We start from the raw sequence: 21240 nt of genomic DNA, 5'->3' as shown, positions 1-21240 counted from the left end.
CTTGCCGACTGCGCGTCTCTCCTTGGTGGTTGATGTATGCCACCACTGTGGAGTTGTCCGACTGGATTCGGATCTGCTCTCTTTCTAGCCACTGCTGGAAAGCTAGTAGGGCAAGATACCCTGCCCTGATTTCCAGAACATTGATCTGAAGGGTGGACTCCAACTGAGTCCACGTCCCCTGAGCCCTGTGGCGGAGACAAACTGCTCCCCACCCTGACAGACTCGTATCTGGTGTGACTACTGCCCAGGATGGGGGTAGGAAGGATCTTCACTGTGACAATGAGGTGGAAATACGCCACCATTGCAGAGAGTCCTTGGCCGTCTGGGAAAGGGAGACTTTCCTGTCCAGGGAGGTTGACTGCCCGTCCCATTGGCGGAGAATGTCCCATTGAAGTTGGCGCAGATGAAACTGCGCAAAGGAAACTGCCTCCATGGCTGCCACCATCTTCCCTAGGAAGTGCATGAGGCGCCTTAAGGGGTGCGACTGGCCTTGAAGGAGAGACTGCACCTCTGTCTGCAGTGAACGCTGCTTGTTCAGCGGAAGCTTCACTATCGCTGATAGAGTGTGAAACTCCATGTCGAGATACGTTAGTGATTGAGTCGGTGACAGATTTGACCTTGCCAGATTGATGATCCACCCAAAAGTCTGGAGAGTCTCCAGCGTAACATTCAGGCTGCGTTGGCATGCCTCGAGGGAGGGTGCTTTGACGAGTAGATCGTCCAAGTAAGGGATCACCGAGTGTCCCTGAGAGTGCAAGACTGCTACCACTGCTGCCATGACCTTGGTGAACACTCGTGGGGCTGTCGCCAGACCGAATGGCAGAGCTACGAACTGAAGATGGTCGTCTCCTATCACAAAACGTAGAAAACGTTGGTGCTCCGTAGCAATTGGCACGTGGAGATAGGCATCTTTGATGTCTGTTGAGGCAAGGAAGTCTCCTCGAGACATTGAGGTAATGACGGATCGGAGGGATTCCATCCGGAACCGCCTGGCGTGCACATGATTGTTGAGCAGTTTTAGGTCCAGAACAGGACGGAAGGAGCCGTCCTGTTTTGGAGCCACAAAGAGAATGGAGTACAAACCCTCGCCCTCGTTCCTGAGGGGGGGACAGGGATCACCACTCCTTCTGCTCTTAGAGCGTCCACCGCCTGCAGCAGGGCATCTGCTCGGTGGAGAGGTGGGGCCGTTCTGAAGAATGGAGTCGGAGGACGAGAACAGAACACTGTCCTGTGCACGTGAGCACAATGTCCGTCACCCACCGGTCTGTGACCTGTGGCAGCTAAATGTCGCCAAAGGCGGGGGAGTCTGCCATCAACCGCGGATACGGAGAGAGAGAGAGAGCTGAGAGTCATGAGGAGACCGCCTTGGTAGCGGATCCTCCGGCTGCCTTCCTTGGGCGTGATTGAGCCCGGCCGGAATCTGAGCCCGTCTGAGGTTTTGTAGCCCTTTTGCACGAGGACAATTGGGACCTGCCCGAGCTTGGGAAGGACCGAAACCTCGACTGTACTTTTAGGACAGCATTAATAGGGTAAGTCGCAGTGCAGACATTGCGGGGTTACGGACGCCTCTGCGGTACAGATGTACATGTGCTCAAGGCCAGCTGCGCAAGAACAGCTGAACAGGTTAGGTTGCCTATACGGCTGTGAATGCCGGAGCAACCGACACGCCGATAGCCTCCTAGACAGATTTCAACCAGAGTCCATCTGTCTGTGAATGGCATCTTTAAGTGAAGCCCCATCTCCAGTGCAACTATGTCTCTAGACGCAAGCCTGGAGATTGGAGAATCCACCTTTGGACCCTGGGTCCAGCGCTTGACCACGTCAGGGGAAAAGGGATAACGTGTATCTTTAAAAAACGTTTGGAGAAAACGCTTATCTGGTAAGCGTGGTGTTTCTGGACTGCTTCTCTGAAGTCAGCGTGGCCAGAAAAATACTCAATATCCGTTTGAGATACTGAAAAGGGACTTCTCCTGCTGTGAAGCTGACTCCTCCACTGGGGGAGCTGAGGGAGAAAGATCCAACCTTCCATTGATGGACGCTATAGGATCATTCCGTATGGCGTTACCATCCGGTGTATCCGGATTGAGAGCGATGTCAGGATCAAAGTCCTGGAGAGCTGCCTTATCATACAGATAGTCCTCCTGGGACCCCCCCCGTTCCAAATGAGGTTGGTCAGGAAGATTGCCCATGGCCTGTCTGGACTGCAAGTCTCTATCTTATGACAATATATCTGTCGAAACTGCAACTCCGTCCCTGTCCTTGGACAGGGTTGACAGGTGGTTTCTTAGGCCACGACTAGTAGAGACCCCGGCAGACGAAGTGCTAGAGACCCCGGCAGACGAAGTGCTACAGGGGAGCATGCACACAATGGGACGGTGTCATGAATAGCATCCCATGTAGTAAAAACAGCACTGAAAATCTGTGTTGCTTTTTTGCTGCTGCCGACTAGCCATCTAGAAGTATATAGCCAAGAATGGTGACCGTACAGTGCAATGTATAGCATACAAGCATAAAGTACAAATGAACACTGCAGCACAAGCAATACAAGCAGCATAGAAGCCTATGCCCTGGCACCCCTGCTCTTCTGCTGCTGTAGACTAGTCATCTAGGGGAATATAGCCCAGAAGAGTGACCATACAGTGCGATGTATAGCATACAAGCACAAGTACAAATGCACACTGCAGCCCATGCAATACAAGCAGCATAGAAAAAAACCTGTGCCCCAGCACCCTTGGTTTTCAGCTGCTGTAGTCTAGCCATTCCAGGAGAATATAGCTAAAACTAGCGACTGTACAGTGCAATGTATAGCATACAAGCATAAATACAAATGAACACTTCAGTACGTGCAATACAAGCAGCCTAGAAAGCCTGTGCCTTAGCACACCTGCTTTCCTGCTGCTGATGTGTCGCTCTCCAAGCGGGCATATAGCGACCTATGCAGTTAAAATACACATGTACACACTGCAGTATATATTGGGGTCAGCACTATGTGTGCCGCTTACCGCCCGCCTATAAGCGGGTGTATGGTCGCCATAGTCCTGCCTGGTTGCCGAAAGTCCGAGCTCGGACTGCGGTAATGGCTGCCGGCGTCTTCCCCAGCTCGTGTGAGGAGGGGCGGGCCGTGGGCGTGCCCCAAGTCAGAGCGGGAATCCGGCGTCCGACAGTGTGCAGTGAGAGGGCTGGAGCATGTAAAAAGGCTCCAGCCCTCGGCGCTGCTGATTGCTCAGCGCCTGTCCCCTTCCCTGAGTGACAGGGAGGGGGCGGGAACGAAGCGGCACTAGGCCGCAGAAGCCGGGGACTGGATTTATAAGCGCCGCCGCCGTAAAAGCGCGGTCGGCGCCCAGTCCCCGGCGAACTACAAGTCCCAGCCGCGCCGCCGCTCCCGGAGCGTCCGGCGCGGTAGTTCCCAATACACAAAGTCACTCAGCAAAGCTGCAGTGACTGTAACCCTTTACTGTCCCCGGCGCACTAGCACACCCAGCAAGTCTGGAGTGTGCTGTGTCTGTGTGTCCGGGGACACAGAGTACCTGTAATGGTGCAGGGCCATGTCCCTGAACGGTACTCCAGCTCCGTATCCAGCAGGTTCAAATGGGTCTGTGGATGGAGCCCGGCGTCAGAGCTTTGAGGCCGGCAGGATCCCACTTCCTCAGAGCCCCTCAGGGGGATGTGGAAGGAAAGCAGCATGTGGGCTCCAGCCTCCGTACCAGCAATAGGTACCTCAACCTTACAACACCATCAACGGGTGAGAAGGGAGCATGCTGGGGGCCCTATATGGGCCCTCTTTTCTTCCATCCGAAATAGTCAGCAGCTACTGCTGACTAAAATCTGTGGAGCTATGCATGGATGTCTGACCTCCTTCGCACAAAGCTTGAAAACTGGAGAACCCGTGATACCACGGGGGGGTATAGCCAGAAGGGGAGGGGCCTTGCACTTTTTAGTGTAGTGCTTTGTGTGGCCTCCGGAGGCAGTAGCTATACCCCAATCGTCTGGGTCTCCCAATAGAGCGCTGAAGAAAAGTACACTAATATAACACTGAGGCACTAGTGGGGCCAGCACTAAAATGCTGCTTACCGCCCGCTTAAGAGCGGGTGTGTGGTCGCCGAAATCCCTTTAGTCTGGGTCTCCCAGAGCCTGCTGCCTTTCCCCAGCCAGACTGCATGTGTAATGGCTGCCGGCGTCCTTGTGGAGAGGGGGGGCGGGCCCTGGGCGTATACAGACGAAGAGCGGGAAGCCTGCTTCCCACTGTGCCTAGTGAGAGGGCTGGAGCATGTAAATAAAGCTCCAGCCCTCGGCGCTGCCAATTGAGCAGCGTCTCTCCCCTACCCTGATTGACAGGATGGGGGCGGGAACGAAGCGGCACTAGGCCGCAGAAGCCGGGTACTAAAGTTAGAAGCGCCGCCGCCGTAAAAGCGCGGTCGGCGCAAAGTCCCCGGCGCACCACAAGTCGCAGCTGCGCCGCCGCTCCAGGAGCGGTCGGCGCAGTAGTTCCCAACATGTAACGTCACTCAGCCAAGCTGCAGTGACCTAACCCCAGCGCACAGCGCTACTGTCCCCGGCGCACTATAACGCTCAGCAAGCCTTGAGAGTGTCCGTGCCTGCCGGGGACACCGAGTACCTGAATGATGCAGGGCCTTGTCCCTGACTGTACTCATGCTCCGAATCCAGCAGGTTCTCTGGGTCTGTGGATGGAGCCCGGCCTCAGGGCTTGGGGGCCGGCAAGATCCCACTTCCACAGAGCCCTCCAGGGGATGTGGAAGGAAAGCAGCATGTGGGCTCCAGCCTCTGTACCAGCAATAGGTACCTCAACCTTACAAGCACCACCGCGGGTGAGAAGGGAGCATGCTGGGGGCCCTATATGAGCCCTCTTTTCTTCCATCCGATATAGTCAGCAGCTACTGCTGACTAAACAGTGGAGCTATGCGTGGATGTCTGACCTCCTTCGCACAAAGCAGAAAACTGGTGAGCCAGTGATCCCACTGGGGGTGTATAGCCAGAAGGGGAGGGGCCTTACACTTTTTAGTGTAATGCTTTGTGTGGCCTCCGGAGGCAGTAGCTATACACCCAATCGTCTGGGTCTCCCAATGGAGCGCCGAAGAAAAGAAGGTAAGGAGATATCCTGATTGAGATGAAAGGGGGATACCACCTTAGGGAGAAATTCCGGAACCGGACGCAGAACCACCTTGTCCTGGTGAAACACCAGGAAGGGAGCTTTGCATGACAGCGCTGCTAGCTCAGACACTCTCCGAAGAGAGGTGACTGCTACTAGGAAGACCACTTTCTGCGAAAGGCGTGAGAGAGAAATATCCCTCATTGGCTCGAATGGTGGTTTCTGAAGAACCGTCAGCACCCTGTTCAGATCCCAGGGTTCTAACGGCCGCTTGTAAGGAGGAACGATGTGAAAAACCCCCTGCAGGAACGTGCGTACCTGTGGAAGTCTGGCTAGGCGCTTCTGGAAAAACACAGAGAGCGCTGAGACTTGTCCCTTAAGGGAGCCGAGCGACAAACCCTTTTCCAGTCCAGATTGAAGGAAGGACAGAAAGAAGGGAATTTTGTTACTTACCGTAAATTCCTTTTCTTCTAGCTCCTATTGGGAGACCCAGACGATTGGGTGTATAGCTACTGCCTCCGGAGGCCACACAAAGCACTACACTAAAAGTGTAAGGCCCCTCCCCTTCTGGCTATACACCCCCAGTGGGATCACTGGCTCACCAGTTTTAGTGCAAAAGCAAGAAGGAGGAAAGCCAATAACTGGTTTAAACAAATTCACTCCGAAGTAACATCGGAGAACTGAAAACCATTTAACATGAACAACATGTGTACCCGAAAACAACCAAAAATCCCGAAGGACAACAGGGCGGGTGCTGGGTCTCCCAATAGGAGCTAGAAGAAAAGGAATTTACGGTAAGTAACAAAATTCCCTTCTTCTTCGTCGCTCCATTGGGAGACCCAGACGATTGGGACGTCCAAAAGCTGTCCCTGGGTGGGTAAAGAAATACCTCATGTTAGAGCTGCAAGACAGCCCTCCCCTAGGGGGAGGCAACTGCCGCCTGCAGGACTCTTCTACCTAGGCTGGCGTCCGCCGAAGCATAGGTATGCACCTGATAATGTTTGGTGAAAGTGTGCAGACTCGACCAGGTAGCTGCCTGGCACACCTGTTGAGCCGTAGCCTGGTGCCGTGATGCCCAGGACGCATCCACGGCTCTGGTAGAATGGGCCTTCAGCCCTGATGAAACCGGAAGCCCAGTAGAAGGGTAGGCTTCAAGGATTGGTTCCTTGATCCATTGAGCCAGGGTGGATGTTGCAGCCTGCGATCCCTTGCGCTGACCAGTGACAAGGACAAAGAGTGCATCCGAGCGGCGCAGGAGCGCCGTGCGGGAATGTAGATTCTGGGTGCTCTACACCAGATCCAACAATGCAAAGCCATTACATATCGATGAAATGGATAAAAGGAAGGTAAGGAGATATCCTGATTATGATAAAAAGGGAATACCACCTTAGGGAGAAACCCTGGGATCGGACGCAGCTCTACCTTATCTTGGTGAACACCAGGAAGGGAGCTTTGGATGACCGCGCTGCTAGTTCGGACACTCTCCGAAAAGACGTGACCGCTACCAGAAAGACCACTTTCTGTGAAAGTCGCGAAAGTGAAAAACATCCCTCAGAGGCTCGAAGGTCGGCTCCTAGAGAGCAATTAATACCCTGTGCAGATCCCATGGGTCTGACGGCCTCTTGTACGGAGGGACAATGTGACAACCCCCCTGCAGGAACGTGCGTACCTGAGGAAGTCGTACTAGGCGCTTCTGAAAGAATACTGACAGCGCTGCGACTTGTCCTTTAAGGGAGCCGAGCGACAAACCTTTTCCCAATCCAGATGCAGGAAGGGGGGAAAAAGGAGACAATGCAAATGGCCAGGGAGACACTCCCTAAGCAGAGCACCAAGCTAAGAATAACTTCCACGTCTTGTGGTAGATTTTTGGCAGACGTCGGCTTCCTAGCCCGTCTCATGGTGACAATGACGTCTTGAGAGAATCCTGAAGACGCTAGGATCTCGGACTCGATGGCCGCACAGGCCGGATCAGGGCCGTAGAATTCAGTGGAAAGAACGGCCCTTGGGACAGTAAGTCTGGCCAGTCTGAGAGTGCCCATGGTTGGCCGAACAAGAGATGCCACAGAACCGGGACCACGACCTCCTCGGTCAGTCTGGGACGACGAGGATGGCGCGGCGGCAAGCGGAGCTGAGCTTGCGTAGCACTCTGGGCAACAGTGCCAGAGTAGAAAACACATAGGGTAGCTGGAACTGCGACCAATCCCGAACTAGGGCGCCTGCCGCCAGAGCTCTTTACTCTTGAGACCGTGCCATGAAAATCGGGACTTTGTTGTTGTGCCGAGACGCCATTAGGTCGACGTCCGGCATCTCCCAGCGGCTACAGATTTCCTGACACCATACTGGGTGCAGAGACCATTCCCCTGCGTCCATGCCCAGGCGACTGAGGAAGTCTGCTTCCCAATTTCCTACGCCCGGGATGTGAACTGCGGATATGGTGGATGCTCTGTCCTCCACCCACATCAGAATCCGCCGGATTGCCTGGTAGGCTTGGCGATGCGTGTTCCGCCTTGGTGGGCGATGTCTGCCACCGCTGTGGAATTGTCCGACTGAATTCGGATCTGATTTCCTTCCAGCCACTGCTGAAAGGCTTGCAGTGCTGAAGGATGGACTCCTCTGAAGAGAGTCCTTGACCGTCTGAGAAGGGAAACGTTCCTTTCTAGGGACGTCGACTCCCCAACCCATTGGCAAAGCATGTCCCATTGAAGTGGACGCAGATGAAACTGCGCGAAAGTGACTGCCTCTGCATGAGGCGTCTTAAGGGGTGTTACTGGCCTTGAAGGAGAGACTGCACCCCCGATTGTAGTGAACGCTGCTTGTCCAGCGGAAGCTTCACTATCGCTGAGGGAGTGTGAAACTCCGTGCCCAGATATGACAGCGATTGGGTCGGTGCCCGATGTAACCTTGAAAAGTTGATGATCCACCCGAAACTCTGGAGAGTCTCCAGCGCCACGTTCAGGCTGTGTCGGCATGCCTCTTGAGAGGGTGGCTTGACTAGTGGATCGTCCAGTAAGGATCACAGAGTGACCCTGAGAGTGCAGGACTGCTCCCACTGCTGCCCTGAACTTGGTGAAAACCCGTAGGGCTGTCGCCAGACCGAAGGGCAGTGGTACGCACTGAAGATGCTCGTCTTCAATAACGAAACGTAGCAAACGCTGGTGCTCTGGAGCAATCGGCACGTGGAGATAAGCATCCTGATGTCTATTGATGCTAGGAAATCTCCTTGAGACATTGAGGCAATGACGGAGCGGAGGGTTACATCCGGAACCGCCTGGCCTTCACGTGCTTGGTGAGCAGGTTTAGGTCCAGAACTGAACGGAAAAAGTCACCCTTTTTTTTGGCACCCCAATAAGATTGGAGGAAAAAACCGTGTCTTGCTCCTGAAGAGGAACAGGGATTACCACTCCTTCTGCCTGCAGAAGAGCATCGGCTCGGTGGCTATCCTGTACACGTGAGACACAATGTCTCTCACCAGGGGCGTAACGACCGCGGTCGCAGCGGTCGCCACCGCGACCGGGCCCGCAGGGTTTTAGGGGCCCGGCAGCCGCTCTGCACAGCCGGCTCCTCTCTGTAACAGAGGAGATGCGCTGTGTAGTGGCCGACTACGCGACCGCCAGGGGGCCGGCCTGTGAGTCAGGGGGCCCGGTGTCAGCAGGGGGCAGAGGGGCCCCCTGACCTGAGGAGACCCACCAGGCGTTTCTGAGCTGCGGCAGAGCAGAAGCGCTCCTGCACAGCAGACGAAATCCATCCTTCCAGGACCTGCGATGATGTCATGCCCATGTGAGTGTGTGGGAGGAGACACAGGATTGCCGGGCAGAAAGCATCAGAAGATACGGATTCCTGAAAGAGATTTGGACACATCATGACTGGTAATGAGAAAAGAGGGGGCACGAGGGGGAGGGGAGTGCAGGGTGAGTGGCATATGAGGGCTGCAGACTGTGACAGAAGGATGTGAAAGGGGTGCAGAGTGTTTGAGAGGGGTAAGTTGGGGTACAGGCAGGGTGAGATATGTGAGCAGGGTGTGTGAGATATGGGGGTGTAGTGTGTGTGCTATGGGGGGTGCAGGCTGTATGGGGAGCAGGGTGTGTGACATATGGGGGTGTAGTGTGTGTGATCTGGGGGGTGCAGGCTGTATGGGGAGCAGTGTGTGTGACATATGGGGGCAGGGTCATAACTACCGTGGTTGCAGGGGTCAAAAGGAGAAGAGAGGTACTTGTTTTTTTTATTTTGCTGGCTCCATGACACATGGAGGCCTGGAGGGTTCTGGCTGCATGACACATGGAGGGCTGGAGGGGCCTTGCTGCATGACACATGGAGGCCTGGAGGGGCCTGGCTGCATGACACATGGAAGCCTGGAGGGGCCTTGCTTCATGACACATGGAGGCCTGGAGGGTCCTGGCTGCATGACATGGAGGCCTGGGGGCCTGGCTGCATGACACATGGAGGGCCTGGGGTGGCTGGCTGCATGACACATGGAGGCCCTGGGGTGGCTGGCTGCATGACACATGGAGGCCTGGAGGGGCCTGGCTGCATGACACATGGAGGCCTGGAGGGGCCTGGCTGCATTACACATGGATGCCTGGAGGGTCCTGGCTGCATGACATGGAGGCCTGAGGGCCTGGTTGCATGACACATGGAGGCCCTGGAGGGGCCTGGCTGCATGACACATGGAGGCCCTGGGGTGGCTGGCTGCATGACACATGGAGGTCTATGGGACTGCATAAAAAACATGAAGGACACCTTATACATGGACTAGGGGTACATTATACATGGAGGAGTATGGGGCTGCATAATACAATATGAAAATTGATGGGGCTGGATTATAATACATATAGGACTATGGGGGCTGCATTATAATATATGGAGGACTATGGAGGCTACCTTACACATGGACTATGGAAGTGCATTATAAAACATGGAGGACTATGTGGTGCAGTATAATATATGGAGAACTATGGGGTGAATTTTAATACATGGAGAACTATGGGAAATGCATTATAATTGAAGGGCTACTTTATACATGGAGGATTATGGGGGTGCATTATAATATATGGAGGGCTATGTATCTGCATTCTAATATATGAAGGGTTATGTGAGACCCTTTATACAATTATTTGGAAGGCTATGTGGGAGCTGTTATAGTATTTTGAGAACTTTATACAGGGGGGACAAAGATACAAGTATGGGATGGAAATGTTTTGTGCTGAGGGAAAAAGGCTCTTTCCCTCAGCAGCCAACTTTCCCATGCTCTGCTATACATCTCTCAGCACCCAGCTTTCCCATGTTCTGATATACATCTCTCAGCACCCAGCTTTCCCATGTTCTGATATACATCTCTCAGCACCCAGCTTTCTCATGCTCTGATATGGGAAAGCTGGGTGCTGAGGACAAGATAAATATCAGAACATAGGAAAGCTGGGTGCTGATAGAGGGATTTCAGGGTGCTGTGGGTGAGAGCCAAGTGTCAGCGTCATTATCCTGTACCCCGAGTGTCAGTGTCATTATCCCTTACCCCATACCTCCCAACCGTCCCGGATACAGCGGGACTTTCACGCTTTACGTTGTTTGTCCCGTTGCCACGATCGGGACGGCCGGCTCCCGGGCTCCGCCCACCCACTCTCTCTCCACCTCCCTGCTTTTCCCTCCTACCATCCCAGTAGACGTGGCATAACAGAGAGGAGCGCTGCCTGTGCTGCTGCTGGTACAGTAAAATCTCCCCAGCGCTGATTTCCCTCCCTCCCCCCCCTCACCCCCGGCCGGAGCCTCTCTGTGCGGTCGGCCGGCCGCCTGTCTGTGCGGTCGGCCGGCCGCCTTTCTGTGCGGGCGCCCCCCGGCCGCCTGTCTGTGCGGGCGCCCCCCGGCCGCCTGTCTGTGCGGGTGCCCCCCTGCCGCCTGTCTGTGCGGGCGCCCCCCTGCCGCCTGTCTGTGCGGGCGCCCCCCTGCCGCCTGTCTGTGAAGGCGACCGGCCACCTCACTGTGTGGGCGACCGGCCACCTCACTGTGTGGGCGACCGGCCACCTCACTGTGTGGGCGACCGGCCGCCTCACTGTGGCTCCCTGCGTGTCCATGCTGGAGGCCCGCCGGCTGCCTGCGTGTCCATGCTGGAGGCCCGCCGGCTGCCTGCGTGTCCATGCTGAATGGGTGTGGATGGGGAGTGGATATGGGCGTGACTGTGAAATGGGTGTGGTTAGGGGGCGTGGCCTAAAAATTTGCCACGACGCGCTACGCGCGCCGCAAACTTTGTCCTTCTTTTCCTTCTTTAAAAGTTGGGAGGTATGCCTTACCCCAAGTGTCTGTGTATGTGGAGGGGGGGCCCAGGTCTAAACTTTGCACCGGGGCCCATCCAACTCTAGTTACGCCACTGTCTCTCACCCACCGGTCTGTGACCTGTGGCAGCTAAATGTACCCAGAAGCGGGAGATTCTGCCCCCAACCGCGGATGCGGAGAGAGAGAGAGCTGAAATACATGAGGAGATCGCCTTGGTAGCGGTTCCTCCTGCTGCCTTCCTTGGGCGTGAATGAGCCCGGCCGGAATCTGAGCCCCTCTGAGCCTTTTGAGCCCTTTTAGACGAGGACCATTGGGACTTGCCCGAGCCTGGGAAGGACCAACCTCGACTGTCCCCCCAGGACAGCATTACTAGGGTAAGTCGCAATGCAGACATTGCGAGGTTAAGGACACCGCCTGCGGCACAGATGTACATGTGCTCAAGAGCAGCTGCGCAAGACCAGCTGAAATAGGTTAGAGTGCCCATACGGCTGCGAATGCCGGAGCAACCGACACGCTGATAGCTACACAGACAGATTTCAACCAGAGGTCTATCTGTCTGTCAATGGCATCTTTAAGTGAATTCCCATCTCCACTGTAACTATGGATCTAGCCGCAAGCCTGGAGATTGGGGGATCCACCTTTGGACCCTGGGTCCAGTGCTTTACCACGTCAGGGTAAAGGGATAACGTGCATCCTTAATACGTTTGGAGAAAACGTTTATCTGGTAAGCGTGGTGTTTCTGAACTGCGTCTCTGAAGTCAGCGTGGTCAGAAAAAGTACTCAATATACGCATGAGTACTGAAAAAGGATTTCTCCTGCTGTGAAGCTGACTCCTCCACTGGGGGAGCTGAGGGAGAAATATGCAACATTCCATTGATGGACGCTATAAGATCATTCACTATGGCGTCACCATCCGGTGTATCCGGATTGAGAGCGGTGTCAGGACCAAAGCCCTGATCAGCTACGTCTGCCTCATCATACAGAGAGTCCTCCTGCTGGGACCTTGACCAGTGATGAAGCCGAGTGCCGCACCCAGCGAGCTAGCTTAGGCTGTCTGGGACTGCCGTCCGTGTCAGAGCCTTCACGCTGGAATGCCTGGGACCCCCCCGGAGCACTGAGTGCGTTCCAAATGAGGGTGGCCAGGGAGAATTAATCAAGATTGCCCATGGCCTGTCTGGACTGCAAAGTCTCCATCCCATGACAATCTCCGTCCCTGTCCCTGGACAGGGTTCACAGGTGGTTCCTTTGGCCACCTCTAGTAGAGACCCCGGCTGACCAAGTGCTACAGGGGAGCATTGCACACAATGGGGGTCAGTGGAACCTGCCGGTGGAACAGTATCACATGCAGGAAAAGCAGCATAGAAAGCCTGTGTTGCTTTTTTGCTGCTGTATTCTAGTCATCTATGCAATGTATAGCATACAAGCATAAACACTTCAGCACATGCAATACAAGCAGCATAGAAAGCCTGTGCCTTGGCACTCTTGCTTTTTTGCTGCTGTTGTCCAGCCATCTAGGAGAATATAGCCAAGAGTAGCGACCGTACAGTGCAATGTATAGCATACAAGCATATATACAAATAAACACTTCAGCCCATGCAATACAAGCAGCATAGAAAGCCTGTGCCTTAGCACCCTTGCTTTTTTGCTGCTGTTATCTCGCCATCTAGGAGGGCATATAGCCAAGTGTAGCGACAGTACAGTGCAATGTATAACATACAAGCATAAGTACAAATAAACACTTCAGCACATGCAATACAAGCAGCCTAGAAAGCCTGTGCCTTAGCACTCTTGCTTTTCTGCTGCTGTTATCTCGCCATCTAGGAGAATATAGCCAAAGATAGCGACCTACAGTGCAGAGTATAGTATACAAGCATCAAATACAAATGGACACTGCGGTATTTTGTGGGGTCAGCACTTCAGGTGCTGCTTACCGCCCGCCTATAACGCGGGTATGTGGTCGCCAGAGCCCTGTGTTGGTTGCCCAGAGCATATCTCCGTTCCCCAGCTCGGACTGCGTGCAGGAATGGCTGCCGGCGTCCTTCTCCAGCTCGTGTGACGAGGGGCGGGCCGTGGGTGTGCCCCAGACAAGAGCGGGAAACTGGCGTCCCACTGTGTCCAGTGAAGGGGGCTGGAGAATGCAAAGCAGACTCCAGCCCTCTGTGCTGACTGTCTGTACAGCGTCCCGCCTCTCCCCTGACTGGCAGGGCTGGAGGCGGGAACGAAACGAAAACTAGGCCGCAAAGCCGGGGACTCAAGTAATAAGCGCGGCCGTCCATGTGCACGGCCCGCGCGGAAGTCCCCGGCGCACCACAAGTCCCAGCCGCGCCACAATGTAAAAAACACCCAGCAGCGGCCGGCGCGGCAGTTCCCAATACATAAATTCACTCAGCTAAGCTGCAGTGAATAATAGCACGAGCGCACCGCGCTGTTACCCCCGGCGCACTAACACTCCCAGCAATGCTGGTGTGTGTGTGCGCGCTTACCCGGGGACACAGAGTACCTTAATGTAGCAGGGCCCTGTCCCTGAAGATACTCAGCTCCATATCCAGCAGGTTCTCTGGGTCTGTGGATGGAGCCCGGTCTCAGTGCCTGGAGACCTGTAAGATCCCACTTCACCAGAGCCCTCAGGGGGATGGGGAAGGAAAGCAGCATGTGGGCTCCAGCCTCCGTACCCGCAATGGGTACCTCAACCTTACAAACCGCAAGTGGGGTGAGAAGGGAGCATGCTGGGGGCCCCATATGGGCCCACTTTTCTTCCAACCGACATAGTCAGCAGCTGCTGCTGACTAAAAACAGTGGAGCTATGCGTGGATGTCTGACCTCCTTCGCACAAAGCAGAAAACTGGTGAGCCAGGGATCCCACTGGGGGTGTATAGCCAGAAGGGGAGGGGCCTTACACTTTTTAGTGTAATGCTTTGTGTGGCCTCCGGAGGCAGTAGCTATACACCAATCGTCTGGGTCTCCCAATGGAGCGACGAAGAAATTGGGCAAGGCAAAAGGCCAGGGAGAAATACCCTGAGCAGAGCACCACGACAGGAAAATTTTCCACGTCCTGTGGTAGATCTTGGCGGACGCTGGTTTCCTAGCTTGTCTCATAGTGGCAATGACGTCTTGAGATAACCCTGAGGACGCTAGGATCCAGGACTCAATGGCCACACAGTCAGGTTGAGGGCCGCAGAATTCAGATGGAAAAACGGCCCTTGAGATAGCAAGTCTGGTCGGTCTGGTAGTGCCCACGGTTGGCCGACCGTGAGATGCCACAGATCCGGGTACCACGACCGCCTCGGCCAGTCTGGAGCGACGAGGATGACGCGGCGGCAGTCGGCCCTGATCTTGCGTAACACTCTGGGAAACAGTGCCAGCGGAGGAAACACATAAGGGAGCTGAAACTGCAACCAATCCTGAACTAAGGCGTCTGCCGCCATAGCTCTGGGATCTTGAGACCGTGCCATGAACGCCGGTACCTTGTTGTTGTGCCGGGACGCCATGAGGTCGACGTCCGGCACCCCCCAGCGGCAACAGATCTCCTGAAACACGTCCGGGTGAAGGGACCATTCCCCTGCGTCCATGCCCTGGCGACTGAGATAATCTGCTTCCCAGTTTTCCACGCCTGGAATGTGAACTGCAGAAATGGTGGAGGCCGTGGCTTCCACCCACGTCAAAATCCGCCGGACTTCCTGGAAGGCTTGCCGACTGCGTGTGCCGCCTTGGTGGTTGATGTATGCCACCGCTGTGGAATTGTCCGACTGAATTCTGATCTGCTTGCCTTCCAGCCACTGCTGGAACGCTTTCAGGGCAAGATACACTGCCCGTATTTCCAGAACATTGATCTGAAGCGAGGACTCTTGCTGGGTCCACGTACCCTGAGCCCTGTGGTGGAGAAAAACCGCTCCCCACCCTGATAGACTCGCGTCCGTCGTGACCACCTCCCAGGATGGGGGTAGGAAGGATTTCCCTTTCGATAATGAAGTGGGAAGAAGCCACCACCGAAGGGAAGCTTTGGTCGCCTGCGAGAGGGAGACGTTCCTGTCGAGGGACGTCGGCTTCCTGTCCCATTTGCGTAGGATGTCCCATTGAAGAGGACGCAGGTGAAACTGCGCGAAAGGAACTGCCTCCATTGCTGCCACCATCTTCCCCAGGAAGTGCATGAGGCGCCTCAAGGTGTGTGACCGACCTTGAAGGAGAGATTGTACCCCTGTCTGTAGTGACCGCTGCTTGATCAGCGGAAGCTTCACTATCGCTGAGAGGGTATGAAACTCCATGCCAAGGTATGTCAGCGATTGGGCCGGTGTCAGATTTGACTTTGGAAAATTGATGATCCACCCGAAACTCTGGAGAGTCTCCAGGGTAGCGTCGAGGCTGTGTTGGCATGCCTCTAGAGAGGGTGCCTTGATCAACAGATCGTCCAAGTACGGGATCACCGAGTGACCCTGAGAGTGGAGGACCGCTACTACAGTAGCCATAACCTTGGTGAAAACCCGTGGGGCTGTTGCCAGGCCGAACGGCAGTGCCACGAACTGCAGGTGTTCGTTTCCTATGGCGAAGCGCAAGAAGCGCTGGTGCTCTGGAGCAATCGGTACGTGGAGATAAGCCTCTTTGATATCGATCGATGCAAGGAAAGCTCCCTGGGACATTGAGGCGATGACGGAGCGGAGGGATTCCATCCGGAACCGCCTGGTCTTTACGTGTTTGTTGAGAAGTTTCAGGTCCAGGACAGGTCGGAAAGACCCGTCCTTCTTTGGGACCACAAACAAGTTGGAGTAAAAACCGTGGCCCTGTTGCTGAAGAGGAACAGGGACCACCACTCCTTCTGCCTTCAGAATGCCCAGCGCCTGCAGAAGAGCCTCGGCTCGCTCGGGAGGCGGGAATGACCTGAAGAATCGAGTCGGGGGACGAGAGGTGAACTCTATCTTGTAACCGTGAGACAGAATGTCTCTCACCCAACGGTCTTTTACCCGTGGCAGCCAGGTGTCGCAAAAGCGGGAGAGCCTGCCACCGACCGAGGATGCGGAGTGAGGATGCCGAAAGTCATGAGGAAGCCGCTTTGGTAGCGGCACCTCCTGTGGTCTTTTTAGGACGTGACTTAGACCGCCATGCATCAGAGTTCCTTTGATCTTTCTGAGGCCTTTTGGACGAGGAGAATTGGGACCTGCCCGCGCCCCGAAAGGACCGAAACCTCGACTGCCCCTTCCTCTGTTGGGGTATGTTCGGTTTGGGCTGGGGTAAGGATGTATCCTTTCCCTTGGATTGTTTGATGATTTCATCCAAACGCTCGCCAAACAATCGGTCGCCAGAAATTGGCAAACTGGTTAAGCGCTTTTTGGAAACAGAATCTGCCTTCCATTCCCGTAGCCACAAGGCCCTGCGGAGTACCACCGAATTGGCGGCTGCAACCGCCGTACGGCTCGCAGAGTCCAGGACAGCATTAATAGCGTAAGACGCAAATGCCGACGTCTGAGTGGTTATGGACGCCACCTGTGGCGCGGACGTGCGTGTGGCTGCGTCAATTTGCGCTTGACCTGCTGAGATAGCTTGTAGCGCCCATACGGCTGCGAATGCTGGAGCAAAAGAAGCGCCGATAGCTTCATAGATGGATTTCAACCAGAGCTCCATCTGCCTGTCAGTGGCATCTTTGAGTGAAGCCCCATCTTCCACTGCAAGTATAGATCTAGCTGCCAGTCTGGAGATTGGAGGATCCACTTTGGGACACTGAGCCCAACCTTTGACCACGTCAGGGGGAAAGGGATAACGTGTATCCTTAAGGCGCTTAGAAAAACGCTTATCTGGACAAGCATGGTGATTCTGGACTGCCTCTCTGAAATCAGAGTGGTCCAGAAAAATACTCGGTGTACGCTTGGGAAACCTGAAAACGGAATTTCTCCTGCTGGGAAGCTGACTCCTCCACAGGAGGAGCTGAGGGAGAAATATCCTGATGGACGCAATAAGGTCGTTCACTATGGCGTCCCCGTCTGGAGTATCAAGATTGAGAGCGGCCTCAGGATCAGAATCCTGATCAGCTACCTCCGCGTCATCAACCAGAGATTCCCCCCTCTGAGACCCTGCACAATATGATGATGTCGAGGGAAAATCTAAGCGAGCTCGCTTAGTCGGTCTGGGGCTGGGGTCTGTGTCAGAACCCTCAGCCTGAGATCCATGAGATACCCCCGGAGGACATTGTTGGTCCAGCTGAGGTGGGCCAGGGAACAAAGATTCAACAGAGTCCCTGTGCTGAGATACCGGCCTGGACTGCAAGGCTTCTAGTATCTTAGCCATAGTCTCAGAGAGTTTTGCAAACTCCGTCCCCGTCACCTGGACATTGTCAGCAGGTGGCTCCCCCTGGGCCCCTCTTAGCAGAGGCTCCGGCTGAGTAAGTGCCACAGGGGCCGAACAGTGCACACAATGAGGGTCAGTGGAACCTGCCGGTAGTGGGGTCGTACATGCGGCGCAGGCAACATAATAAGCCTGTGTTTTGGCACCCCTGCCTTTCGTGGGCGCCATGCTATTATCTTCCCTGAGTAACACAATAGGGTATATAGCCAGAAATCAACTGTGCACTATACAGTGTAAAATAAACATATAATGCTACACTACTGCACAATGGGGCTAGCACCACAGGTGCTGCTTACCACCCGCCTAAAGCGGTTGTGAGGCCACCAGAGTCCCTGCCTGGGTCTCCCAGACTTTGTCCCCCTCTGCAGCGTCCGAGGAGCTGACAGGAATGGCTGCCGGCGTCCTGAGGAGAGGAGGGAGCCGTGGGCGTGACCCAGAAAGAGCGGGAACTGGTGCCTGCACTGTGCACAGTGAGGGGAGTGGAGTATGCAAAGCATGCTCCAGCCCTCAGTGCTGCTCGTTCTGTGCAGCGTCCCGCCCTTCCCCTGCCTGTCAGGGCTGTGGGCGGGAGGAAAGGAAACTAGGCCGCAAAAAGCCGGGGACTCTAGTAATAAACGCGGCCGCCGTAAAAGCGCGGCCGGCGTGAAAGTCCCCGGCGCACTACAAGTCCCAGCCGCGCCGCAGTGTTTCCATGGCCGCGGCGGTCAGTGCGGCAGTCCCTATACATAAACACACTCAGCAACGCTGAGTGTGTAATGGCACATATTAACCCGGTCAGCGCCGTGGTCCCCGGTGCACTAGCACACCCAGCAAAGCTGGAGTGTTGCTGTGCGCTGTCCCCACAGGGATACAGAGTACCTCCAAGTAGCAGGGCCATGTCCCTGAACGATACCCGGCTCCTATCCAGCAGGCTCCACAGGAGTTGTGGATGAAGCACGGTCTCAGTGCCTGGAGACCGATAGGATCCCACTTCACCCAGAGCCCTGAGGGGGATGGGGAAGGAAAACAGCATGTGGGCTCCAGCCTCCGTACCCGCAATGGATACCTCAACCTTAACAACACCGCCGACAAGAGTGGGGTGAGAAGGGAGCATGCTGGGGGCCCTATATGGGCCCACTTTTCTTCCATCCGACATGGTCAGCAGCTGCTGCTGACTAATCTGTGGAGCTGTGCTGTGCATGTCTGCCTCCTTCGCACAAAGCAAAAAACTGAGGAGCCCGTGGGAGCACGGGGGGTGTATAGGCAGAAGGGGAGGGGCTTTACACTTTTAGTGTAATACTTTGTGCGGCCTCCGGAGGCATAGCCTATACACCCAATTGTCTGGGTCTCCCAATGGAGCGACAAAGAAACAACGGGCGTAGCATTTTTATCTCGAAAACGGAACGAAATAGAGAAAAAAAGTGAATTACAAAGTTGTAGGGCATCATCAATTCAATACGAATCCACACCTTGCATACAGAAATGCTATGATATGAAACCCATGACCCCCCAAAACATTGAATGCTGGTCACGCATATGGCGCTCATTAGTGGCCCCCGTCAGCTACAATGCACATCTGGACTCTGCACAGCATACTGTATCTGGCTGCAATGCACATCTGGCCTCTGCACAGCATACTGTATCTTGCTGCACGCTGTGCAATATGGCAGGTGACACGTTTGCACAAGCATCTGTGATACGTGGTGGTAGGTCCTGCAATGTTGGTGGAGGGGTCGCATACACCTGCTGTTTCATGTGACCTCACAGAAAGAAGTCCAATGGGGTCAGGTCAGGTGAGCGGAGGCCACTCCACACAGCTCCATACCCAATGACTTGTAGGAAGGTCTCCATGAGGTATCGCTTCACGTCCGCAGCCTTGTGAGGTTTACACCTTCTAATCATAGCATTTCTGTATGCAAGGTGTGGATTCCTATTGAATTGATGATGCCCTACAACTTTGTAACTCACTTTTTTTCTCTATCTCGTTCCGTTTTAGAGATAAAAATGCTAACTCCGTTGTTTTCCACCAGGTGGCGCTATAGGTGGTGTCATTGCGTAGCGCATGGCTACTTTACTATACCTAGACACCACTTCTATGCCTATAGCTGCCGCCGTTCTCAAGTTAATGGCAGTGGACAGGATATGGGTGGGCACACTGTATATAGGTGAGGTGTATAAAGGATATGGGTGGACACACTGTATATAGGTGCGGTGTATACAGGAGATGGGTGGACACACTGTATATAGGTGCGGTGTATACAGGAGATGGGTGGACACACTGTATATAGGTGCGGTGTATACAGGATATGGGTGGACACACTGTATATAGGTGCGGTGTATACAGGATATGGGTGGACACACTGTATATAGGTGCGGTGTATACAGGATATGGGTGGACACACTGTATATAGGTGTGGTGTATACAGGATATGGTTGGACACACTGTATATAGGTGCGGTGTATACAGGATATGGTTGGACACACTGTATATAGGTGCGGTGTATACAGGATATGGTTGGACACACTGTATATAGGTGTGGTGTATACAGGATATGGGTGGACACACTGTATATAGGTGCGGTGTATACAGGATATGGGTGGACACACTGTATATAGGTGCGGTGTATACAGGATATGGGTGGACACACTGTATATAGGTGCGGTGTATACAGGATATGGGTGGACACACTGTATATAGGTGCGGTGTGTACAGGATATGGTTGGACACACTGTATATAGGTGCGGTGTATACAGGATATGGCTGGACACACTGTATATAAGGCTGTTGAGGTCGGGTCTGGAGACCCCTGGCCGGGCTATTTGCTGACCGTGAATCTGATGTGTGACAGTTCTAATACTAATTGTATAAGGTGCAAATTAGTGAAGACAAAACTGTTCGGTGCTCGGGACAAGCATTTTGATGCTTGGAAGTCAATGGGGGACCTGCATTTTTCAGCAAGATTTTCCATAAAAATGCTCGAGTTCCCCATTGACTTCCGTTATACCCAGTAATCGAGTACCAAGCATCAAAATGCTCATTACGAGCACTGAACAGTTCACTCATCACTTCCGCAAATTAACACTAAATACATAAATGAGGACTCAGCAGCGCAGACAGTTGCTTTTGCCACTCACCAACTTGCGTATACGATCTAGGACCAAATCGACTATCTCCTTTCCGATGGTGTAATGTCCCCGAGCGTAGTTGTTGGCAGCATCTTCCTTTCCTGTGATGAGCTGTTCGGGGTGGAACAGTTGGCGGTATGTGCCGGTGCGCACCTCATCTGTACAGGAACGTATGTGATAAGTAACAACCCGTTATTCTGGGAGATACGCGACGTGATCTGAAGGCAGTGATCAGATCCGAGCTAATCTATATCCCGCCATAACTTCTGCTTTACTTCTATATCTGGCTCTTTCTGACAATCAGACACTACTGATCTCTACAATCAAACAGAAATTGTTAGCGCAAATTCATGTATGTGAGGCTTTTCCCAAAATCTACAATTAAAGGGGTCAATTCAGCGGTAAAAATCTGCAGCAGAAATTCAGATGCTGAA

At 54.1% G+C, this 21240-nt stretch overlaps 1 protein-coding gene across 1 annotated transcript in view; it reads right to left on the bottom strand.

The window, feature by feature from the left end:
• The window catches only part of LOC142259778 (tubulin alpha-3 chain-like), a 75702-nt gene that overhangs the window by 47802 nt on the left and 6660 nt on the right, over window positions 1-21240 (bottom strand). Inside the window, exon 3 of the mRNA XM_075331886.1 lies at window positions 20816-20964. Within this exon, the coding sequence (XP_075188001.1) occupies window positions 20816-20964 (149 nt within the window). The remainder of the gene's footprint in view (window positions 1-20815; window positions 20965-21240) is intronic.

Source organism: Anomaloglossus baeobatrachus, assembly GCF_048569485.1.
Source record: "Anomaloglossus baeobatrachus isolate aAnoBae1 chromosome 9 unlocalized genomic scaffold, aAnoBae1.hap1 SUPER_9_unloc_4, whole genome shotgun sequence".
NCBI classification, from domain to species: domain Eukaryota; kingdom Metazoa; phylum Chordata; class Amphibia; order Anura; family Aromobatidae; genus Anomaloglossus; species Anomaloglossus baeobatrachus.
The sequence above is the reverse complement of the archived record's forward strand: the minus strand, read 5'-3'. Positions and strand labels throughout refer to the sequence as shown.